This window comes from Mycteria americana, chromosome 2 (assembly GCF_035582795.1).
Source record: "Mycteria americana isolate JAX WOST 10 ecotype Jacksonville Zoo and Gardens chromosome 2, USCA_MyAme_1.0, whole genome shotgun sequence".
Taxonomy (NCBI): domain Eukaryota; kingdom Metazoa; phylum Chordata; class Aves; order Ciconiiformes; family Ciconiidae; genus Mycteria; species Mycteria americana.
The window spans coordinates 106809519-106834883 of NC_134366.1; the positions used below are offsets into that span (position 1 = coordinate 106809519).

Genomic DNA, 25365 nt, shown 5'->3' on the forward strand with positions numbered 1-25365 from the left:
GAAGTGAGGAGGAACAACCATGGGAAAATAGCAGGGAAAGGGGTTAAAAGAGGCTGGTTGTGCGTAAACAGGTTGCTGGTCAGTACACTTGTCTGGCCATGTCCTGTGCCTGACCATTTGCCCTGTCTTCTCATTAAATTTTTAACTAGTTTTCTGGCTGAGGGCTCTCTACTTTGTGCATATCTGTGTGTAAGGAGGTCTAAGTGCCAGGAGCTGGAGAGGGGACCGTGACTCACAGGGCCCATGTGTCTGCTGTGCCAGGAACTGGAGCAAGTGCGGGTATGTATGCAGTGTACGATCACTAGCAAAGATCAAGCTAGACTAGCCGGTGAGTAGCGTAAGAGTCCTGGCAGCCAGGTATTGAAGCAGCCAGAAGTCTGGGCCAGATAGCGGAGAGACCAGAGGGTCTGAGAGCTGGCTGCTGGAGGGACCAGGAAGCCAAAACCAGCTATGAAAGAGACTGTGGGGCCTGGGGGACAGCTGAGAGACCCCTTTGCATGTGTGTGTGTGTGCCTGAGGCACCTGGAGACCAGAGGACCCAAGGGAAAGTTACTGGGTAGGCTGAAGGTCTAAGGCCAGTGACTGGAGAGACCCGTAGTGTGCATCTGCGTGCCTGAGCATCAGCAACTGGAGTGGGGCTGTGGGTCTCAGGGGCTCATATGTCCAGGTGCCAGCAGCTGGGGAGACCTGGGTGTCCAGGGACAGCAGCTGGACAGACTGAGTGTCTAAGCCCAGCTACAGAAGCGAGTCCATGTTGTGTATATATATATATATATATATTTTCCACTAAAGCACTTTCATCCTGACCAGCCAGAAAGGGAACAGAATGAGGCCATTGGTGCTGTCTGTGTTTTCGCAAGCGCTGTGGTTTTTGTCTGTGTTCATCCATGTGGCTGGCCATGTGTATATGTGCATGTATATACATGTGTGTGTGTATTCCCTATGGGGAATACCTGCTCAGCCTTACTACTGGCTAGACCTGGGGTCACAGACCTGTGGCAGCCTCGCCTCTGTTGGGCCACAGGATTCAGCAACTCTAACAGAGGTCATTAGAAGTTTCACAGAATAAATTCCCTGTTTCTATGTAGGTCAAGGGAATTGGCAGTGTTTCTCATCTTTCTATGCTCTCGTTTTACAGCACATCATTGCTGTCTCGATGGGGGTTTTACTACAAGTTTTCAGTTTAATAAAGTGGGTATATTTTGGGGGATTGGGTTATTGGAGCACGTGTTCTCTAGATTCTTCTTACTACATGGTATCCTGCAATTGCTGAAATGGGATTTAATGATCAAGGTCTAGTTTTATATTACAGTAGGCAGATTATACTGACTATATGCCACCAACTGAAAATGGTTGCTTTTTAAGTCCGTAGTTGTATCACTTGGAGCTTCTGGGTTGATCTTGTGCATAGCCTCTGGAAAGAAGCACAAAAGAAATGGTTGACCTCTCCTCCTTTTGGTACTCATAACAACAATATGTTCTCAGACTCAGCTGCTGTATTGACATACATCAGCAGTAGATGACAAATTCCACTCCCACTGGAGTGCAGATAACACTCCTGTTCGTACAAAACAGCATGCCCTTTTTCCTGCAGAAAGCCATTGTCGATTCAACCTTGTGAACTATTATATGCTCAGATCTTTTTTTCCCCGTGCAAGGCTAACAAGTTGGTTTTTAACCTTTTTTTAATTTGGTGGGTTTCATTGTTCCTAAATGTGTAAAAGGTTTTTCATTTCTTCTTACTGAATTTCATCCTATTTTTTCGAGACTGTTTCTCTCATTTACCATTGTTCTGAATTCTACAACGGTATTTCTATATCTTGGATCCCCTCTGGACTGTTACCTGCAAGTCTAATAGTTTACATGTTATTTCATCATTCAGTCCCTCAAGATAGCAGAACTGGAATAGACTATATGAAACTGGAGTAGACCACATGGTATCCTATGAAATTTTTATAGCTAATTTTCTTTTGTAGCTTTCTAGCTAGTTATATACCAACTGAATAGTAGTTCAGCCTGGTTAGGATAGTTGTTAGCCTGCTTAGAAAATATCATATGATAGTGTCAAAAGCCTTGTTAAAAACAAGATTCCCTTGTTTCTCCTTCCCTTGTTTCTCCTTCAGGTACAAAGTTTGTACCTGATCATCAAAAAGATGATCTGACTGGTTTAGCATGATTTGCCCTTTATGTTTATGAAGGAGTCAGCAGTGAAAAAGAAAGAAACTTGAAAACAGAGTCAGTTGTGCAGTAAAATTGTGTTCTTCAATATCTCTCCAAAATTTAAAAAACCAAAATTAGCTTTAGACATTTTTTGTGATATCTTAATGCATCTCAAAGCATTAATATTAATATCACATATTTAGATGTATAGTATGTAAAATGCAAACCAAGCTGAACCAAAGAATTGTAGAAGAAAATGTTTAAATGTTTTCAAAATGAAATGAGGAAATTAAAGGTAATACACTTTTTCCATTAAGAAGAGTTGAAACAAATAATTTCACAGGTATTCTTTAATTTTGAGGGAAGTTTGTTTTCTGCCAATAAAAAACCAAAAAATTTTCAAAAACTCTCCTGTGGAATTTGCAGATAAGGTGAAACTTGAAGTTAAGGAAGGATTTGGCAGTTTTCTTCCTACTCTGAGGTAGAATAAAGATAGAATACACTTCTATATTACAGGATAGAGGGGTTGAATTACAATATAGCTTTCATATTATGTTGATTTTGAGAATTATTTCACTCTAATGTTTCCTTGAACATCTCTTTATTAAGACATGATGGAGCAAATTCACAACTTGTTTATAAGGCATTGAGCATTTTCCTTTTTATTTTTAATTCAGATTTTAAAAAACCAAACCCTACAGATATCTTCATGAATAACGACTATGATATCTGAATTAAAATTTTCTACTCAGACTCTCGGCTCTGTTAAATATTTTTTTTGGTATTCAGAAGCAGAGCCTCTTTCTGTGTTCTCGGCATCCTGTGTTCTCGGTGGTGTAGCTTTCAATATTTTCACGTTGCTCAAAATCTGTGTGACTTTATTATCACAGTGCTGAGCCTGAGCTAATATACCCTGCTGAGGGACTTAGCTGCAGCACAGAGCTCTGGCAGAATATCTCCTGATACTGTAAAAATTACTTGTTAAACTCTATACATGTTGTTGACATAGCAGCAGCGTTTTGAAGCACTGACTAATGCTTCCACAGCTGTAGGTAGTATCAAGCACTTGGTTATTATTAGGAAAGTTGCCAACATATTAGCAATGTTTGTATGCACAGTTACTATAGCCAAAGGTACTCTTCGTTGTTAGGCACCACTGTTAGAGGTATTCGTAAAATGTCTTAAGCCTCCCATTACTGTAGCCCCAGCTGACTCTGGAAGCTAATAGCATTGGCAAAAAGCTTCTTAGAAATTATAAGCAACACCCAAATGCCAGCATTTGTTCCTAAGTGAAATAAATTGTTACTAGCACCGCCAAGTTGCTGGAACTGCTTGTAACAGCTGTGAACCCCAAAGTAGGTGATTAATGTCAGCTTGAAGCATTGCCGGCTGCCTGACGGAGCTTGTAACATCCAGGAACTCTGAACCGCGGGACTCCTGATGGCTGCAAGCGTTGCTGACTTCCTAGCAATATACGTAACAGCCGCAAACCCTGAAATACAGGATTCACAGCATCTTCTCTTTTGTCCATCTTTGCTTGGCTCTGGTGAAATCTAATTATCAAGATAAAACCTGAGGAATTTTAGATTGTCCATATAGTTATTTTTGCTGGTAAGTCAGCTGATAAGCTTCATTATACAAAAATATTAAATTTGGTTTTTTGTAATTTACAGCTGTCCTTTCATTTTCCAGAAAGAAGGGGACTGAATTGTCAGTGTGGCTGTACTCTCTATATATTGCCAGGGGGTGGGGATGGGCTTTTACGGAACCACTTACAAAATTCTTATCCTGGGAGCAGTTCCATGCTATTTCCTATCTCGGTATAATTGAAAGCAGCCTGAGAATGAGAGATTTAGCTTCCAACTAAGAATTGCCAGAGTTGCAGCATTGTGCCAGTAGCTTCCACCCTCTGCTTGTTGTCTGTGTGGGGAGCTGCAGAGAGTATAGGAAGGCTTAGTAATAAAATATAAACCTTTAAAGACGTCAGTCTGTATGCATATCAAAGGTTAGTGCATAGGCCAGTTGTCCTGCAGTATTTAATATGTCATGTTGCTATATAGGAGTTCTAAGACATGCAAATAATGATAACATCTCTAACGTTACCAATGGGATACACAAAATTACTGATTAATCTAGGATTGTAATGGGCCAAAAACCAGTATTTACCCATGAACATCTACTTTGATGTTAGTAGAAAGAATATTTCCACTGTCTCTGCCAAAATTGTGTTTACTAGTCCTTGGACTGCTAAGCAACTGTACTTGGATCTTAAAATCCTGACTTTCTCATTAAATACAAATATTGTTTAGTATGGTAATGAGCACAATGTATTGCTGAGGTAATTAAAATTGTGTTGGTCATGAGTTCTTGTGAACTTTTACCAAGCCAGTAGTTTATTGGCTCTCTTTTCTAAGCAAGAACTATGCAGTATAAAACGGAATGTGAAAGAAACAGGTTCAGAACAAAGTAGAAAAGATGGTTCCTCAAGTAAAGTATGGTTAAGCTGTGGATCTCTTTGCTGTGGATTATTATGCAGGCCAAAAATTACAACTTCAAAAAGTAGCTGAACTAGATAAATTCATGAGAGGAAAAAAAATAATGAGGAATATTAAATGCAAAGACATCAAAAAGATCCAAAGAAATCTGTGAGCCACAAATTTCTGAAGGCTGGGAGTTTCCTTTAGGAATGTCTCTAACAGTGGCTGAGAGCAGATGTCTAGGAAAGAGCAGGCGCAGAGGTGAGGGAAACAGTGGTGTATATCTTTGCTTTGACCTGGTGTGGCCATTCCCCTGATAAGTTCTTAAGGTTTTTTGCATCAGAGTGTGGGGCACAGCGGACCCCAGCATAGGTGTTTGCCTTCCTTTGTGAACAACAATTCGATTGTGATCGAATAAATTTGAATTAATAAATGTGAATGTTGTGTGGATTTTTCCCATTCACCTCCTCAGACTGTCAGCTCTCAAGCTTCATGAAGAGGAGTGAAGTGATAACAAATGTATGCATGATTATCTTAGGTGAAATCTAAAGCTACTCTCTTATCTGCAGTTCTTAGATGAACGGCAGTTTCTGAGTGCAGAAGCAATGAGATAACTGCATTTGTGGGATTTGTGAATTTGCATTTGTGAAATCATGTATTGGAATTATGTGACTCAACACTGTTTTTTCAATGGCAGCCATCCAAATAATGAGACAGTAAGCTGGCTACCTGAGCCTGAAATAGTGCACAGTAACTGCATATACAGAAACAACACAAAGGATTGAGGTTGAACACTGTTAATTTGGATTTAGTGAAGATATGTTCTGTATAACTGTGTATGAATAATAGGGCTAGGGGGCATCATTCGTACGGAATAATGTGTTTGCTCTACTATCAATTTGTTGGCAAAGAGGAAAATAGAGGGATATACCATACATATTATTCTGCTTTAGAGCTTTAACTTGCAACTGCACCTTAGTGGTTTTTAGAAGTCATAAAGATGACTGTTTTATTTCACTGGTTTTATTTTACTGTTTTAATTTATTTTTATCAAAAATATTTTGAGAAGATGACAAACATGGAATTCAAGTATGCATGTAGGCATTTAAAAATATATTATTTAGTATTTAGGCTACAGGGGTTGATACTGGGGCCAATACTGCTTGACATCTTCATTAATGACTTGGATGATGGGACAGGGCACACCCTCAGCAGATTTGCAGGTGTAACAAAAATAGGATTGACCGATACACCAGATGGTTGGGCTACCATTCAGTGGCATGTTGAGAGGCTGGAGATCTTGGCCAGCAGGAATCTCCTGAAGCAGAGCAAAGGGAAATGCCAAGTCCTGCCCTTGGGGAGGAAGAAACCCCAGGCACCCACTCAAACAGGCTGAGGGATTTTGACTGGAAAGCAGCTTTGCAGTAAAGGTCCTGGGGGTCCTGGTGGGCAGCAAGTGGAACATGAGACAGGAATGTGCCCTTGCAGCATAGGCGGCCAGCAGCACCTGGGTTGCACTAGGGAGAGCATTGCCACTAGGTCAGGGGAGGTGGGTGAGTCTTCTCCTCTGCTCAGCCCTGGCTAGAGCACATCGGGAGTGGTGTGTCCAGGTCTGGGCTCCCCAGAACAAGAGAGACATGGACATACTGGAGCAAGTCTAGCAAAGGGCCAGGGTAATGATGAAAGGATTGGGGCATCTGTCATATGAGGAGAGACTGAGAGAGTTAGAATCATTTAGCCTGGGGAAGAGAAGGCTCAGGGGAGATCTTATATGTGTATATACCTTATATTGTATAAAATCCTTAGGATTTTTTAAAATACTTCCATTTTATAAGAAAAATACATTATTTGGCATTATGAACAACTTCATTTCTATGAATCAAAAATAGGCATAGCTTGCACACTTGCAGCAGGCTGCAGTTATGAATCCTGGTTGCGCTCAACAGCAGCAGCTTGCATGTGCCGCTAGCGCTAGGTTTGGATGGAAGCCAGGAGGGACAGAGGTGCCGTGGGGACTGCCTGACTGCCTCTGTGCCAGGACACGGGGGCAGGCTGCCCACTGGTATCTGCTCCTTCCCTCACCAGTGGTCTTTGGCAGCTGTGGGGCAGGGGCTAGGGAGAAGGATCACTGTGGGAGGGAAGTGAGGGGCAGATCAGCCAGGGCAGGCACCACTTTCTCCAGCCCTTTGAGTAGTTGGGATGCTTGTTCTACCCTCACACTTCTACCCCACCTCCTCCGGGAATAGCTCCCAGTTCTCGCCTCTTCTGAGCAGCTCAAGAGGAGGAGAGTTGAGGTTACGTCAGGGAGAGAAGGATGGCTGTTTTGTGCCTTTGTATTGCGGGTCTCAAGAAAGAGGCAAATGTTGTGTATTGCATGAGAAAGGGAGAGGTAGGAAGACATATTGGGGGAGCGTGTCTGTTCTCAACCTCATCCCCCAAAAAACTGCAGTGGCCTCTCACTCTTTGAAAGCTGTTGTGAAACAGTGCTGTACCTTCCCAAAACAAGCACCCAGAAACGCAGAAATGCCTGAAAGCTTTAATATTCCTTTTGGAGTCGTTGCCCTCCCCTCCTGCCTCCTGATCAGCTCCCTTCCAGCCACCACACTGAATTGAGTCCTGCAGGCTCAGAACTTTAATAAATATGTGGTTTTACTGGCAGTGAGAGATAGAGGCTGTCAACATAGGAAAATTATGTATATTGATCTTTGTGTAGCTTATGAGTTCTCAATAACATCAATAAGTAATAGCATCATAATTTCTGACTGATTACATACTCTATGTGAATACAGAAAAAATCCTTTCCATGAGCAATGGGGCCATTCCATTTTCATTTGATCAATAGCTTGAAAGTAGGCACCACTTTAACACAAAAGGACTTTGAAACAACTACAATTTGAAAGACATCCTGACACCATCAACATATTTTATAGCCAATGTAGGGAAGGAGAGTATAATACTTCCATATATTTTCTTTTTTCTGGATCCACTAATTCAAAGCATTTACAGATCATATGTTTTACTCTGTTTTGCTTTTTTGGTTGTGGCTCCTAATGTCTCCAGGGAAACTTCAGATCTATGGTGCACCATTTTGTGCAAAGAACAGTGACGAAGCCGCCTACCCATCTGCGCCTCTTCCATCTTTAGCTGGCTGTCACAGGGGGATAATTGTACCTGACTGTCCAAATCAAAAATGGATTGGGTTTGGCTGCAGTATCCGTCCAGTATCCTCTTTCCCTCAATTTTGCCACACTGCTTCTGCAAAGCCATGCAGTTTAGTGTAGAAAGGGATGGGTTAAAGATGTAGTCCCTTGTCGTTGACTTAGTCAGGTAAAGTACATTTCCTGTTATATTTCAGCTGTGTTGCACTTGTCTTTTGGTAAAGCAGAACATGCAGAAAACTGACAATAGAGAGTGCTTAGCCCCATGGCTGTTTGTGAGAGCTCAAGTGTCATGCAGCAGTTGGGGTGTAGCAGGGGCGTGTAGCATTGGCCTAATCCAACAATAGGTGATATCAATGGAAGTTTGGCAGCAGAATTCATTTGGGCTTGTATGTATTGCAGGTCTGCCTGCAGCCTTAGCTATATGAGTGTACGTACAAAAGCTTAAAAGGGGCAGATGCAAGTATATGGGAATTGTTTTGTTTGGCTATTGCTTGAGGCTCAAGGTAAATGAGCTTGCTGGTCACAGAGGGATGTTACATGAGGATGACATATAACTTTAATGAGACTACGTGCTTAATGACACTACAAAAAATCGCTGGATCAAATGGCAAGTCTTATTCAACAAAGTAAACCATTGCCCCATAAGTTGCTTTGGGCTGTTTATGTAGAAGTGGAACTATTATGCTATGATGAACAATGTGGTAAGGACAGGGTTAAGACTGTTTTGAGACACTTGGCCTGAATGTTCAAGTATTTTTAAGATTGAGAGAAATTACAGTGAATATTCAGTTACATTAAACTTTAGCACTATGGTAAGAATTTTTCCAGACAGTGAAGATACAGATCCACTTGAATATTTTGTGACATTTGTATTTATCTTTTAATACAATTTTTGAAGAATTAGGACACCAGCAGTTTTACTAACCATTTAGTTTAAAATTTTAAAGAGATCAAATACCTATATATCCTCAGGGGTTAAGAGGCCAAAGTGTCTTCTAGGTGACTCACTACTTCTTCACATGCTCAAATATCTACATAGATTGGAAAATTTGTATGGGATTCATTTGACCAAGTGCAGTGTAGGTGGCTGCATCTGATACAGTCACTGTAATCTCCCATTAGTGCCTACAGTAGTGAGAAGCAGATGCTTCTAGCGAGTGATTCATCTCACCTTAAGGTTTATCCAAGGCAAGTCAATACAAGTTATGATGTACCAATATAAATCACATCAAACTTGAAGCTTTACTCTGCTGTAAATATTCGGGGAGGTAAAATTCCTCATGTAGGCTTAAGGAAAGTCTTAGAAAGCATATGCTATCCTCTACTTACTCTTCTCTGAGGTCCAAGTGACCCAAGCTTTTCAGTGGCTGTAGACCTCTGAAGTTCCTTAGTTAAACACATGGGCATGTGAACGTGCAGCTGGTTAGATGCTTCTGTTTGCATATATCAGCCCAAGTACTTACAAAGCCAGGCTTTCAGCAGATTATAAATAAAGCCAAGATTCCTCCTGTTCGCTGCATCTGTCCACTGTGTCTGTCCATGTTTTGTTTTGGTCTGTGCATCTTTTTTTTTTTTTTTTTCCTACAGCGTGTCTTTCTTTTTCTGTGCTCTGAACAGCACCTCTTCTGTTCTCTCTTGTCATTTGTCCATCTATTTCATGGTCTCTTATCCAGCTCTTGCACTGTTGCTTATTTCCTGCCAGGGTTTCCTCCCTGCTTTTTATCTTCAGAGCCTTGTTTTGGAATGGGTCAAGAGGTTGTATTCAAGCTGGCCTTCTTCTGATCACTCCTTATCGGTACTGTGGGAGGTGCTTTTCTGCTCGGAGTAATCTGACTCTCTCTACAAGGGGAAAATCAGGAGTCCAGGAAGCTGGAGAATAAACAAACTATTACTATGGTAGAAATGAAAGCTGGCAATTCCAGTAACTTAGGGATAGTAAGTTGAATGAATCTAATAATCAAATTAAGAAAAGAAAAAAAAAAAAAAAAGAATGCCCTATTAATTTCTAGGACTTTCTGTGAACTTGCCACAAAGATACCATGCGCACATTAGGAAAAGTACCTTCATTTTTACGAGTGCTCAGTCAAACAGAGAGGTGGTCTTACTGTCACTTGTGGTTTACCTTCTCTTTTCTTACTGGATAAGTGATCAAATATACCAGGAGTCTCAATTCTCAAAGACATAGATCTCTTCAGTAGGTAAGTTTAAAGGGGGAAAAGTAATGCTGTTCATTTAACAAACATAACTGTTCAACTTCAGAGAATTTCTGAATAACCTACTTGTAAAAAAGACAGTGAATATAATTAAGCGTATTTTATTTTTCACCCAGATGCACAGTACATTAATATAGGTTGGTAGTGCATCTCTTGATATGTATTCTTGATAAAGCTGACATTATTTTAACTGCAGGACGTACTTTAAAATTCATAGTGAAAGTATGTTAGCATGGAGAAAAGTATAATTCCTCAGGAAAAGCCATCCAGATCACCAATTTAATTTCTGAAACCTTTGCCTGAATATTAATGGCTTATATTTTCAGATCTGGAATTGCACTGGTCACCTTTGTCAAAGATGCTTTCCATTTGCCCTGCTGTTTGTCCCATCAAGGGTTTGTCCCATCATGAGTTTGTCCCATGTAGTAAAAATAGTAGACATGTTCACACTTGGAAGGAATATGTTCAAGAGCAGTGTTTGAAAAAAACCGAAAGAATTCAGCAGTATCCAAAATAGCAGAAGCCAAAGTCAGTAAACTGTTAAGACCAAGTAGACAAAGCCATAACATATGTGGTTAAAAAAAAAAAAAAAGGAGCACAAGTATGACAACAATTTGGTCAGAAATGTTGTATAAAAATAAATGGCAATTCAAAAAACATTGGATCACAAATGAGAGGGTTGAGAAGAGGCAAGTGACTTCAAAAATTACAACTTAATCACTGCACATTTAGTAATCACCACACACAGTGAGTAATAAATAATGAATTACATGAGATTGAATTAGGAAAGATGATATTTAAACCAGCCTTCCAAAACTAATAAGCACTACCAAACTCTAATGCATGTACTGAGTTTTCATATGAGTTCCTTCTCTCAAATCAATATAACTCTTGAAATATTTAAAATGAAACTATATTCTTAAGCACTTTCCTGGCTCTGTGACAAAGATCACGCACAAAGGTATTCCTTGTGTGTGAAAAATTAAGGCTACATTGTGTTTAGTACTACATATAGACGTGGAGTGATTTAGTTCAGTTTTTGTCTCACCTAGATGGATGTAAGTCATGGAAAATATTGTAAAAAGAGCAGATCAATAAGGACTATTTTCAGGAACAGATGGGATTATAGTGAACAGTTTCGTGGAGTAAGTGACAAAAAAGATAACAAGGTCTAGAGAAAACATTCAGGTTTCAGCCTGCAGGAACGAGGATGATGGCAGCATTCTAGGGAAAAAATGGTTGAGAGATCTAATAGAAGTGTGCGTAATCTTAAATGGTGTAGATAATGTTAATGCTTTCTACCCAGCATGCATTCTAAGACCAGGGGCAAGTACTGTACTTAAAATCAAATGCAGACATAAAGAAACACTTATTAAATTAATAGTAACTGCTGAAGTTACCTGCAAGGCACAGGTACTGAGAAAAACACATTGAAGGTTACTCAGGCAACAATTAACTGATGTCCTGGAGGCACTGGCACTGGGAGGAAACGCTCCTGCTTTCTTCCACTTCCTCAGCGACATTTGAGACGGGATTTTTGTTTTGTAACTGTACTCGGATCAAGACTGTTTGCCATTTTTTATTTTCTAAAAATAGACGACAGTGCCTCATAAGATTTTTTTACAGCCTCTCATAGTTATAGACTAGAAACCACAGAATACAGATTTAAGTTGACAAATAGTTTTGTGATTTAGATTGTTTGAATATATCTGCATGGAGAATTCCTAGTTGCATACGTTACTAAAAGGTTTTGTACACGTAGCTTTCTATCTAGAGCATCTTATTAAAATCTGTATTGACTACAGATAAAGAAAACCATAAAGTATGTGTGATCTTGGTTATTTCCTAGTGGAGGATCAACGACATATTTGACATTTTAATGCCAAATATATTATAATCGCAATTGTGATTGGCATTTCTGCTGAAGGTTTTTAGTGGAAATGTAACCCAAGTTGCCCTTGCTGCTGGGCAAGCAGTACTTATTTTGCTGGCAACGTCTGTTGGCAAAGGAAGTTCCCTGATTTTTTAATCAGTTTTTATTTCATCAACTCCCCTCCAGCAAGTCCTTGATTTCTGTAGCATAACCCCTCTTTATCCATTATTAGAGAAGGTGCAGTTCCAAGCGAACGATGTCGGACTACTCTCTAAATACTTCTGGTGGGGTGTGACTGCAGCATGCAGCGCTGAGATATCAGAAAAGTTACAGAGCTGAAAGAAAAGGCAAATTAGCCCAGGCAGAGTGCAGAATTAGTGCCGGGGTATCGCTCCAGGACCTGATAAGGCATCTCTGAGCTGTGCTGCTCCCTGTAGAGTAAACAGCTTCTTTATGTGTCACTACATTGCATAGTGAGGATGTCATCTGTTTTGGCTCGAAATATCTGGGATTTCTTGCTTAGGTTTGAAACCAGACAATGAAGAAATAAACCACTAATTCATGAGTTAGGGCTGTGCAAAAAGTATTTTTATAAGGATTTCAGTAAACCGTGAGTTAACATGGTGTGTTTCTATTTCTTCAGATGCCATATTTCCAGTAAAAGAAATAAAAGATGGAAAGGACAGGATTGGAACTGTATTAGGGTGTCCACTCCACAGAACTGGGGAATTCTCATCTTAAATCTCACCAATGGTCCTTCTCCCCATTTCCAACAAGAGTGCAGGGTTGATTTGCTCACAAGAACAAGACACCCTATATTGCACAATTAAGGTATCTTTGTATTGGGGAAGTTTTTCCCTCCTTTTCATCATTTGGGGGAGGGGGGGAAATAATAAACCAGATATCTTATTTAAAATCCAAATGTAGACAGAACAGCTGTAGTTTTAACATGTGTTATCTGGATGAAGTCTGACAAACAAACAATACTAATAGAATTATAATAGTTTTGGGCAGCCAGCCAGGAACATGCTGTTGTGAATAGGTCTGGAAAGAATATTTTTTTCTTTTTTTTTTTTTTTTTAATGGATTATGGCAATATAGCCTGTTTTATCAAGGGTGAAATATTTTGCTAAGTTGTTGGTTTTCACTAAATTTTGAGGATAATGTGTTATAGACAAGAGACAAGCAAGCTGGGTAGCGAGAGTATGAATGCAGGAGACTCTACTTGATTTGGGATAAATAATAATGCTGTGACTGAAGCAGAGCAGGGATTTGAACCTGAGGTCTGGTATAATCCAGGCCAGTAGCCAAATGCTAAACAACTGCATGTGACAGACAAAGATATACAACCCTCTTTAGCAGTGCAGTTCCATTTATGAAAATGCTCAAAAGATTTTGTCTTTTATTCCTTTTGGAAATGAAAACAAATTTTGCAGCAACTTCTGTAGATCTACCATTTCATTTCAATGCTCTGGTCAACCTCTAGCAGTAAGCAGAACACCTGTGTTAGGTGTAAATGATTTATGCCTAATATAGAACTGAAAATATTTTCTAGAGAGTAGAAAAAGCAATTCATGATTGCCAGATTTATTTCCTTAGTGCCTTTTTTTTTTTTTTGAGATCTGCTTCAAACTGTGATAGACCTTTTCAAATGAATGGTCAGAAGAAATACGCAATGAAAAGGGGATAGCAGTTGTTTATTTTCCATTAATAGTGAAAGAATCAAGTTAAGCCTAATGCTGAATTTTAACTTTTGGATATGGTGACCTGTTTGAGATGATTCTGCCTCAGCTGGCTACCTACTGAAACATTGTATAAATAACAAAGTCTCTATCACCTTGACTGGTTGCACTGTTAACCATTGAATTGAAGGACGCGCTCCATAACTCCACGGTAACTTCCTTGACACGTCTCAGAAGTAAGGTGAACGCGTTAGGTTTGTTAGGCAGTATTTATTAGAATTTACAATGGATCCCATTACTTGGACTTGGATTTGATTTGTAGCTTTATTCTGCTCTGAACACTGATAACTCTTCTTTTTTTTGTTCACCTGAAGTGTTGTTCTAGGAATTCCTTTAACTTAGTTTTTTCTGCAAATTTCTTAAACATAGACTCTGGCTGGTGTCAACAGGTGGGTGGAAATTTTAATCTGCCAGCCCGAGAGGCAGGTGAAACAGTAATGCTAATGTCTAGATAGTTTTCTTCTTTTTTTTTTTTTTTTCCAGCAGATCTGCGACAATTTTCAGCTATTGTTCATCCTCTCTATTAGCTGAAGACAAAAAAAACCCCTCAGCTGAGGATCAATGCAATCACTATTCTTCAACATAACCCACAGACTTTATGGGAGTATCAAATTTTAACACCAGAAGACCAAACTTTATCGTCCTGTCTGACTTCTTGCATTTAGGCATCTGCAGTTCCTACCAATTAGTGTTGGGAGTAGGTCAGGCTACCCAAGTGGGAAGCAAACATGACTGAATGCTCCTTTCCCATTAGCCTATAGGCACATGTCTTTCGGCTGAAGTACTTCTCATATGGATTTTATTTTGTCAAAACCCGCTTCTATCCTCAAAAATATTGATTCATTCAGTAGCCAGAATTGCTTCCTGAAATGTCTCCAGAGCAGCATGCAGCTGAATATCAATCTTATTGTGATTGGATTAATTCACTGGAATGCCATCAGCGTGGAGGCGGGTGCCTTCCAACCTTGAGACCAGCTGGAAGTGCTTTTTCTGGAAACTCCCAGGTGCCAAAAGGCAGTCAGTGGAAGCAATTTCAGACACAGAATTAATGAAGGTAACGGCAGATGATATTGGGCAGGAGTATTTGGCAAAACATCTGATTTTAAAAGGAACAGTAGCTCTAATCAGATGGGTAATGCGTTATGGATGATGAAAGGGATGTTCGTCCATGAGATCCATTCTTGTCCAGTGTGTTTAATACAATGTGTATTTTTATGTTCCCATTTGCATGAGGCATCCTGCCCATTTACCAGCTAGTGAGCCATCATAGATATTCTCCCAGACTTCTGTTTTGCTTTTGCAACTGTCATAATGAAAGCCCATACAGAGTTAACAGAACATTTTTTAATGATCACTAGTTTTATTTGTTATAGCACTGAAGTTTGTCCAATCCCATAAAGTCTTCTGAATGTAAGTATGATGGAGTCTCCAGAGCTTTCATTCAAGTAAATATTTAAGAGTATTTATGACAAGTAAAAATGTAGCTGATTTACCACTACTGGAAAAGTATAATTTCTTGTTAATACTGTCGTCTTTAGTTCCCCTTCTTTCTTCTTTCAATTTATGTTAGTGAGTCACCTGTGCTATTTTGGGATCAGGATTAGAGTATAGCTAGTAGGGAAGATTGCCACTTTGATTCCTAGATCCGGTTCAGAACCAGCTCCTTTACCAGCTGTATACAGACACTCTTGTCACCAGCAGCTGTGCAGGCAAATTGTCAAGAAACAGCGCCTTTGTTTCTTGATCTTTATTACTGTGTTGCTTTCACCTTCTTTGAAGATCTATGCAATGCCTCTGTCAATGAAATTTTGCACTTAGCTTCTTATGTCAGAATATTTTCCAAATATAGGTGTTTGCAGCCATCTTTGCAATGTTATTTCCACATACCTTTTCTCTAAATCATCCATCAAAGTTCATTTGATGATACATTTTGTGCCTTGGGATGGGAAGGGGCATCCTAATATATATATATATATATTTTTTTTTTTTACTTTACATGCTATCATGTATTTCTTAAGGTTCTCTTTAATATTTTTCTTGATCATATATAATAATTTTCTTACTCCAAGTATTGTTATTAAATTAAAATTTATTCATAACTTGACTAGTGGTAAGAGCAAGTTCAGTGGTAGTTCGACTGCACATCCAGGCAAGGTGGCTTTTTATAGTAAAGTTACTGTTAATCTTTAAATAGTGAATTAACATTTAACCTAAATCTTTATATTCTGTGTCTTTTAATATTTATTACAAAACATCAATTACTCTTCAATTAAAAATGCAATTTAATTGTTATGCTTCAATCTATTCTCAGTCCCTGGGTTAGGAATATATTGTTTCACTTGTTACTTGACATCATCTAATGCTGCCTCAAGAGTTGCAGCAGGCAAATCTCCTAACTCTTCATTATTCATTAGTTTCCATTCTGGTCCTTCTAGCTCCTGGGACCATCAAGTCATCACATGCCCACACTCGAGTATTATTATTGTTGGCACAGACTTGTCAAAGCGTTAGAGCTCCTGGCAAGGCACACAAAGGAACGGTGTGTGGTGTCACAAGTACACATTGCCACAAATTATCATCTTCCTGAGTTTCGTCCTTGTTATTTTCCTATGACAAGATTCTAGATGTGCAGTCCTGTGCCACTCTAAGAGTATTTTTTATGGAGCTTTCTGACATTCTGCCTTCTTTTTGGAAATAATTTTTTGCATTTTCCTTTTTCACAGAAAATATTGCTTCCTATCTAAGCATACATGACATGCAATCTTTAGCTATGATGATAATAATAAATGATATCACCAATTGATTGAATCAGCAGTTTGTATCCTGTTTAGCAATGTTGATTTATCAGCATAATTTAGCTTTCTAGAAAGGGTACAGGAAATACAGGTGATATCTGCCATATATAAAAAACTCTTCATCAAGACTAGTTTTGCAGCAACAGGTGCAGATTTAAATTTCTAGGCATCATTAATAAAATACTTGTACAAGCCACAGTGCAGAAGCCTGGGAAAATTAAGCTAATCTCTCTGGTGCTCAGTAAGCTAATTTTCCCCATTTGCAAACATGAATCAGTTGTCTTAGCAGGTGACATTTTATTAAAGGGAGATTACCCTGTTACCTAAGGCTTTTTTTTTTCTTTCCTCCTTTTCTTTTTCCCCTCCAATGTATAATACTCCGTGCATATAGTGTGTAGCTTTGTTTCACAACCTTCTCGTTTGGAGAGGCAAGTAGTGAGAGTGACACCACATTCTCGGTTTGGGATTGACAAATCCAGATGCTCTGGCACCTCCTGCCACGTGTCAGGAGCCTCCTTCGAGCTGCTGGGGAGTTTGTGATGGGAGATGCTTCCGATCTTCTAGCCACGCCGCTCCACAGGCCACTCTTGCTTTTTGAGGGGAGTGAGGTTTCCTGCCCTCGTAGCTTTCTGGACCTACAACGACTTTGCTAAGGGTTACTGTTATTGATTTACTTCAACTAATACTGTCCTCTTAAATACATGTGACTCTTAAACAGACCTATTGCCTTAGATTAGGATGACTGCTTACCGCAGGCATAGTTCTGCGCTTTTATTTTAACCAGACTTCTGTACATTATTAGTGACAAAATTTAAATGTAAATGCTACCTTAGAGATAGTAAACCAACCAAACACCAGAAGACCACTTGCCATTTCTGGCAGCTTCTCTTCCCTCTGGAGTTCTTGGTACTGCAGAGTGGCTTCAGCCTTCCAGCTTCCAGCCTCTGGACTTCTATATGGAACATATACACTCTCTATACAGTGTTGTTTCCTTTTCTAATTTTGTTTCAGCTCTCTAATATCCACCCTCTCTTACAAAACTCCTAGTCTTTCCCATTGATTTCATTAGTGTTGCATCCCATTTTCTTAAATGAATGCTAGATCTTATCATCTTGCCATTCCTGCTTCTGTACTGTTTTTCTAAAGGGAATGCACTGTTACTTCCCTAAAATGGGAACATGCTTGCTTTAACTTTAAACCAAGAACATCAATCTAAACTGCTTTCATCTGCCACACCTCATTTCAGCTTCATATGGAGTTATAGAGCTTGCTGCTACTCCCCTTGTGCAGAATTATTCCTTTCTATACTTTGTTTTAACATTTTTTTTCCCCACCTCACTCCATCTAGTGTTGCTCACAACCCTTCCATGGAACTGTATGGATTTCCAACAAAATTAATGTTTTTCTGTTTCAACAAGTCTCATCTTTCTGAAGAAAATTTAATTTATCAAAACATACCTGACCCCAAAACCTCCTAATAAAATCCTTCTGTATATTTTTAAGTTTTTCAGCAAAGTGCACCAGTTCAAATTCCTTAACTCGGCCATCTGTTGTATTAGGCTGAAGCATTTCTCATAAAGTTGTATAACATTGTCTCCTCTCCTCACCATTATCAAATTCTACTTTCACTCTCAGTGTGAAGCCAAAGAAATTTCCTTGACTGCTGAGGAATAATGTTTGGTTGGGGTTTTTTTAATCCGAAAGTAAAATTTGTCTCACTGTTTTTTTCAATTTTGGGTAATTTCCAAACCCTTTTTTTTTTTTTTTAAAGTACAAAAACGTCCTACATTTTATGGCCTCAAAACTCTTTACCGTAAGACACACTTTTACACACATAGTGCTATCGGGTCCTTTCTGCATCATCTTTAATGTTTTGTTGTTTTTCTATTTCACACCATTTCCTGAATTCGTTTGCTTTGGGTCCATTCCAGAACTGCTATCCGTTGCTTCCTTTCTATTCACAAGGTAAGATAAAGCCAAAGGGTTCCTTCTCTGCTTCTCCATTACTAGCAATGAAGCACAACTGCTCAGCTCACTCTTGAGCCAGCTCTATATTTTTATTTTTAAAAAAGTAGAATCTTTCCTACTACGGATCTGAGTGTAAGCATACTGCAAAATGTCAGGATGACCTACAGAGTTACAATTACATCGGCGTAGTTAAATCTCACTAACTAAATCTGATTTCCAGATACTCAGATGACAGGCTTGAAATCTGGGCTCTGAGGAAGCTGGTGGAAGCTTTGGCACTGACTTCAGTGGGGTTGGGACTTCGTCTGAAATACTGGCTTGCAGTCACCATTTATGGAGCTCTCTAGTTAGCCGTGCTTTGGCTCCCGCGTGGTTTGTGGGGTATATGACAGGGAGAACACCACAGCAAGCTAAACATTTTAGAAGTAAATCAACTTCAGGTGACGTACTTGAAAGTCCTTTTACACAGATTCCTTTCACACTGACTCCCAACTTGAATGATTTCTAGGGTATTAACAGTATTGGTTTTCTTTAACATGTGCAGACTAAACGCGTTCTGATGAAACTCTTCTAACTATAATCCATTTATATAGTGATCATACAAGCAATAAGAATAATTTAAAAAGTCAGAAACAGCACATTTTGGCTGTTAAATAAAGTCTTTCATTTTAGAATTTGAGCAGACTCAATTGTGATATTAAGGCAGCAGAACTTTTACTAAATTATGGCTTTAATGAAGAAATAAACATTTGTTTTTCAATATGTTGGTTTATTTGGTTCTCAATTTGTACTATCGTTAATATTCTTTCTTGAATAGTAAATGTTATTCTCTTTTCCATTTAAAAGTTTTAAACTCTGTTTCATCTCTGAAATCTCCATCTGAGTCATAGCTTATATATGTTTCCCTACATACACTCATTTTAAGTTCAGAAGCAGTTGCTCACAAATTGTATCAAATTGTAAGCAGATATTCTAAAGAAAGATTTCTCAGGGATGACCCGAGAAGTAGCTTCAGTTTTTCTGACAGTATTCAAACTGATATATATAGATATATATATATATGAATGTTTTTTGTAATCTAGATCTACGTACACATATGCAAAGAGTCTGTTTGCGTATGCACACACAAACAGCATACGCACAATTGTGATGTATCACCTGGTGTATGTCCAGTGTCCTCCATTTTATAGCAATAACAAAAAAAAAAATGTTTTTCCTGCCTTTCATCCCTTCTTGAAGTTTTGGCCATCACCTTTAGCAGTTATGTAAAATAATTTTCTGTGAAAGAATGACATCATACACCCCACAGGTGTTTATTGCTGAGTTATAATCCCACTTATAACTTTTTTGTCTCTCACCCTTCCTCTATGCAGAGAGGCAGCTATGTAACACTTGTAACAACATTTTTTTAGCAATGTATGCGCTGAAAATACAGTAATGTGAAAAATAGTACCTTTCTGCTTTGCAAAAAGTTATATGAGCTGTAGGATTGCCATTCATGCAGATTTTTGACCTAATACCTAAAAGTTATAAAAATAAATTCCCGTAACAAAAAGCAGAATCAGATCTGTATGGCTTTCAGTCCTGTAGAATGAAGTGAAGAAATTATGAAAAGTTTGCCTTTCAATAGGTTCAAGTTTCAAATCAGCCATGAATAAACAACTTTATCCCTAAAATACAGAGGATTTATCTTCAGTTAACAAGGGCTGTACCATCTCGATGCATATGTGGGTGGACTGTGTTGTGATCTTATTTGTTTTATCACATAGGTTACAGTTTTTGTTATGAATATCTTACTGATATTTCTATATAGCTGTGCTATACCACGTACTTTTCCAGTAAGTCTACATTGTGTCAATTTGTTTATTAACATGATCTTTTCATTACCATTTTTTAAAATATAATGAGTTTTTTCTTCTTCCTTTTCCTCCTTGTCCCTCTCAAAGCAGAATATTGAGTGCTGGTGACTCTTGGGTTAAATTCATTGCATGTCCCCAAACTCTCATAGGGATGATTTTGTGAAAAGTTAAATCTTTTCAATGACTTAACATTTGTGAGAAAGAAGAAAAAAAAAAAAAAAGGACTGACATAACTATTTCAGGTTATTCATCCATATCTCATGAGTGTTTTATTAAAATGGCAAAGTGATGCAGAATGAGACCAACCATGGCATATGTGATGCTTGAAAGAAAGGCCTCTGAACATATCCTACATTCCAAGAATTGTTTGAGCATGACATTTTCCCATTTGACATTTTAATACAACCTTTCTTCAAAAAGAAAATTAAGAAGAATGTGCTTTTCTAAGTCAGGTGTCATTAGTATTACACATAAACCTGGATTCATCTCATCTCACTTTACATGGCTGAGGAATCTAAATTATGAGTCGTCTTCATCTTTCTTTAGTCAATGGAGAGAGGTAAGATTTTGCTTCATTGTTTCCCAAGGAAATTTGGGCAATTAGTATACTAATTTAGGCACTTTAAGTCACTAAAATGTCAAAGGACGGATCTGAATTGCCTTGCTTATATCACAGATCTTTGCCCTAAAGCCAGCTCACAGCTATAGAGATGCTCCTCATTACTAAGGCTTTTTGTACTTTTGATCAGAAAAACTTACTGTGCAATCTGTGAACCTGAGTTAGGTGAACTTGCTGATGTTGCTTGTCACTACTGTTACTTCAGCATTGTTCTTTACTTCTTTTTCTTAAGGATCAATCAAATTACATTCGATCCAAAACCATAACAACTTGAAAAGCAAGTCCTTTGCAGCCACTAGGCTGCAAGCAGCCAAGCTGCTGAGAGGCATTCCTCTTCATTCTGGATTTCTGAAGTCAAATTTTCTCTCTTTTTCAGTCAGAGATAGAGGTCCTTCTTTCCACTGTCATTATACAGTGGATGCATGATGTTCAGCATTACAAGGCTAGACAGAAAAGCTGGCTAGGTCTACCTGGCAGACCTTCATTCTTTTTCCCTTGAAATCAGCTCTTCGCAAACTCACTGCTGATTACTAAATGTTACGAAGTTCTAAGTGAGCCAGCCAATACGATTTTGGAAAATCAAGACCATAATAGCACAGTACCTCATAGTGTACTTTTTTCATAAAATCTAAGAAAAGAACAGTTGGTATATTAAAAATATTTTACCTTAGAATTACATGGCAGCAGAAGGTCTTAAAAAAATCTTCTCTAGCTAGTGACTGTTGAAGAGAAAGAATCTTCGGGTTTTGAATGGTAGAGTGTAAACTGTCCAGTTATGTACACTTTAAGTTGTTTGGATTTCAGGGGTTTTAATTAAGAAAATAAACTGTATTCAGGTTTAAGAGGTTGTAACAATGCAATATGTTCTTTGTGAGTCTAAAATCAGACAGAGAATGAGTTCTTTCTCTGTCAGGCTAAATCTAGATTTTATAAACATGAAGAAAAAGTTAGAGCTGTTATTTCAGATGAAAATTGTCTTCTGAATTTCAAAAGAGGTTTTCTAGCCCAAATGTACTGAATGCTTGATTAAAGAAAGTGTAAACTTAATACTATAGTTGGAAGTACTTATATAGGCTTGAATTCACCTATGCTTTCTGACTCTTCATTGATTTTGAAAGACTTAACTGTATTAGGGAGCCTATTTTTTGACTGTCACATCAATTTACATTAAATCAGTACCTTAAAAAACCCTCAACTGCTATGCATGGCTGAAAAAAAAGCTTGAGAAACACATTCCTAGAAACCTAAGAAATACTGGAGGAAATAACCACAAGTTTCTTTGGAATAGGAGCATTTTCAGAAAATGAATAAGCAGGCATTCCCTTCATAGCACTGCCTGATAATCATTCACAAAAATATAGAATAGAATATACAAAATATGCTGCCTTTAACTTGGGCAGAAGAATTCAGTGAAGTTTCCTGATTTTTTTGGTGTTAACAGGTTTCCTCTTTTCTCTCATTATAAGCTTTCTCAAACCATGTACCAATTCTGGTGTTTTCAGATGCGTAGAATTAGCCACTGAGTCCCCTTTGATAACACAGATCACAGGGCGCTGCTTCAGTGGAGGAAACTGGGAGCCAGGTAAACTTCTGAGCTGCAGCCTTGGCTGCCATAATTATTCCCTCTGTTTCTGGTACCTTTTCTATTACCTGAAGATAGGAAGAGGTGCTACTAGAGGTTCACTCTCTAATTCAGAGATATATAGGAGTTTGAGAATATCCCCTTGGAACAATTCTCAACTTTTATGAAGAGAATGTAGAAAGCAGCTGATGGGGAATTCATCATCTAAGAGGTTTACTCCCTTAGAGCTTCTTGCTCTGCACAATGTGTAAGATGCATGATCTGAAAGAGAGGATTTGACACCATCGACTTTGAAGATTCCCTCGTTTAATTTTGTAGCAGGTGGTTTATAGAACTAAGGTGTTTCAAAAATCCCTTTAAAAGTAAGTAAATGGTGCTGGTAGGACTTCTAAGCTGTATGATGATGAAAGTTCTCTACATGACCACAATGCATGGATTGTGTCTTGTTGCACTGAGAAGAACAAAGTTTTTCTTCTGGATGCTAGATGACTTATGGTGACTTTCATTTTTTCTGTTGTTTGATTTTTTTCAGCTTTCATTTGCAGCAACAACCCCAGAGTTGGCTGATAAGAAAAAATATCCTTATTTCTTCCGGACAGTTCCATCTGATAATGCAGTGAATCCAGCAATTTTGAAGTTACTCAAATATTATCAGTGGAAGAGAGTAGGAACTTTAACCCAGGATGTACAAAGGTTCTCTGAGGTAAGATTTGCATAATTTCCCCTACACAAAGAGAGCTACTACTATCAGACTTCCAAGGAGCTACTACCTTCATTAACAGCAATTAAGTACAAAGAAACAGACCCAGCATTTCAGTCAAGTTTGGCTTTGTCTTACTAGGTCACATTTGCTGTACTGAATAAACTTAATTCCCTTCTGGGGCTTATTTGACTGTCTATAGTAAAAACTACCCATGCTTTCCCTTGACTATTTTTTACACCAAGATCATTGTACCCAAGTGCAAAAAACCCACATTTTTTTTGTAGCAAAGGTTCCTTTAGACTCTTTGACTTGCCAAAGTGTATGATTTTGAAGGAGGCTTGTATCCTGACATTGGTTCACTTAAAGGAGAGACTAAATCTAATTTCATTGTGTTCCTTTTGTGCTCTGATTTATTATAAGCATCAGTCTGATCAGTCTGAACATTGAGGAACAAAATCTGCTAAGTCTATGGCTGAAAATACTGGAGGAGCTTACTGAGACAGAAATGACTGAAGCTCCCAGAACTGACAAAATTACATACTGTGCACCCTCCCAATCTTCTGAGTTTCACCATGAAAAACATTTTGGTCATAGAAATTGCAATAAAGTATGGGCCAAGTGCCTTAAAGAGTAGGTAAAAGAAAACATCCTATAAGTAATTAATCAGAGCAAGACAAGAGAAATAATTGGCCCATTAACTGACAGAGAGGCAAAACTAAGAGAGGCATGCCAGTTTTGTGGTGGTTTCTTTTCCTTCCTCAGCATTCATTTAAAAAAAAAAAAAGGCTGACTGTTCTCTGAAGACTAGCATAATTAAAACTGGGGAAGGGGGGTAAGAACAGGTTAGAGTCTGCTTAGATGAATCAGATATTTTCAAATTGTATGCACAATTAATTCACTATGGAGTACTTAAACCTTAGAGTCTTCCCTTATGAGCTTTGAGAATTAAAGGATAAAAAGTGAATTGTAGGGGGAGGGAAGAAATCTTTGTGTCTGTTTTTCCAAAACACATAAAGACCCAGGGAATTATAGACCAGTTAGGCTAAATTTAATTCCTGGAAAGACACTTGAGCAGATAATCTGTTTGGAATCACCCAGAAGATAAAAAGGTGCTAAACAATAGCCAAAATGAATTTGGCAAGAATAAATCATGTAAAGCAATCTAATTTCCCTCTGTGACAAGATAACAGGTCTCAAGGAGATGGGGTAGGTGACAAGTGTGATGTTTTATGACTTATAAAAATGTTAAAGGTGTTCCTAAAGAAAAGTAGGAAAACTTGATCTTCAGGAAGTTACTGTAAGAGCAGTCTCTAACCAATATTCCTGCTACCAAGGTTAATTGACATCAGATCAGTTGAATATTTGTTTTTAAAACAAATGCTGAAGCAAAAAGTCACCAAAAAGTATGATATGCTTTATCCTTCTCTAGCTTGGAATTATAATTTCAAAGAGTAGTTATCAGTGGTTCATTGTCAAACAAGAAGGATGGGATTCTGTCAAGTGGTTTTCTCTAGAAAGAGATAAGGTTTTCTCTAGATAGTGGGATAGAGAAAATGTTTATTAAATCTCCAGTTGATACCTACTTGGGAAAAGCTGCAAGCACTTTGCAGAGGACAGGATTAGGTTTCAGAATGATCTTGACAAGGAGAGAAAGGTTTTAATATAAATAATATGTTAGTGAAAAAGTGCAAAATGGGTATCTAGGCAGAAGATCTCCAGAGAAAGATACAGGAAACGATACAATGAACCACAAACTGGGTAAAGGTCAAGAAGGCCAAACTGCTTGACCTACTGTAAAAAGTAGAAAGGAAGCAAACAGCTTCTTTTCACCACCCCTATGTAATGCATTATTGACACCTAAGACACACAGAGTAAACTTCAACACTACTTAGCGTTTATTAGATGTAAGTTGGAACATCAGGTCTAGTATCATCTTCAAGAAGGAAGTAGATCAGAGACCTGTAGAAAAAAGTTCAGTAATCTAGAAACATGGAAACATGTTTTATGAGAAAGATTAAAAGTGGAAAACAGTAGAATAGACTGGGTAGGTTGTTGAACCTTCATTGTGGAGGGTTTGTTAAGATAAGACTAAACAAACACAACATAGGGATTCTTGGTCTTCCTTTGGGACAGAGGGATGGACTTCCTGTCTGTCAGGGTCACTTAAGAAATGGTAAAATTGCAGCTTTCAAGGGTTTGCTAGAGTGCTGCAC

At 38.4% G+C, this 25365-nt stretch overlaps 1 protein-coding gene across 1 annotated transcript in view; it reads left to right on the forward strand.

Moving 5' to 3' along the window:
• Window positions 1-25365, forward strand: part of GABBR2 (gamma-aminobutyric acid type B receptor subunit 2) — a 497107-nt gene that overhangs the window by 171747 nt on the left and 299995 nt on the right. The window contains exon 3 of the mRNA XM_075494175.1: window positions 22982-23152. Coding sequence (XP_075350290.1) covers window positions 22982-23152 — 171 coding nt within the window. The remainder of the gene's footprint in view (window positions 1-22981; window positions 23153-25365) is intronic.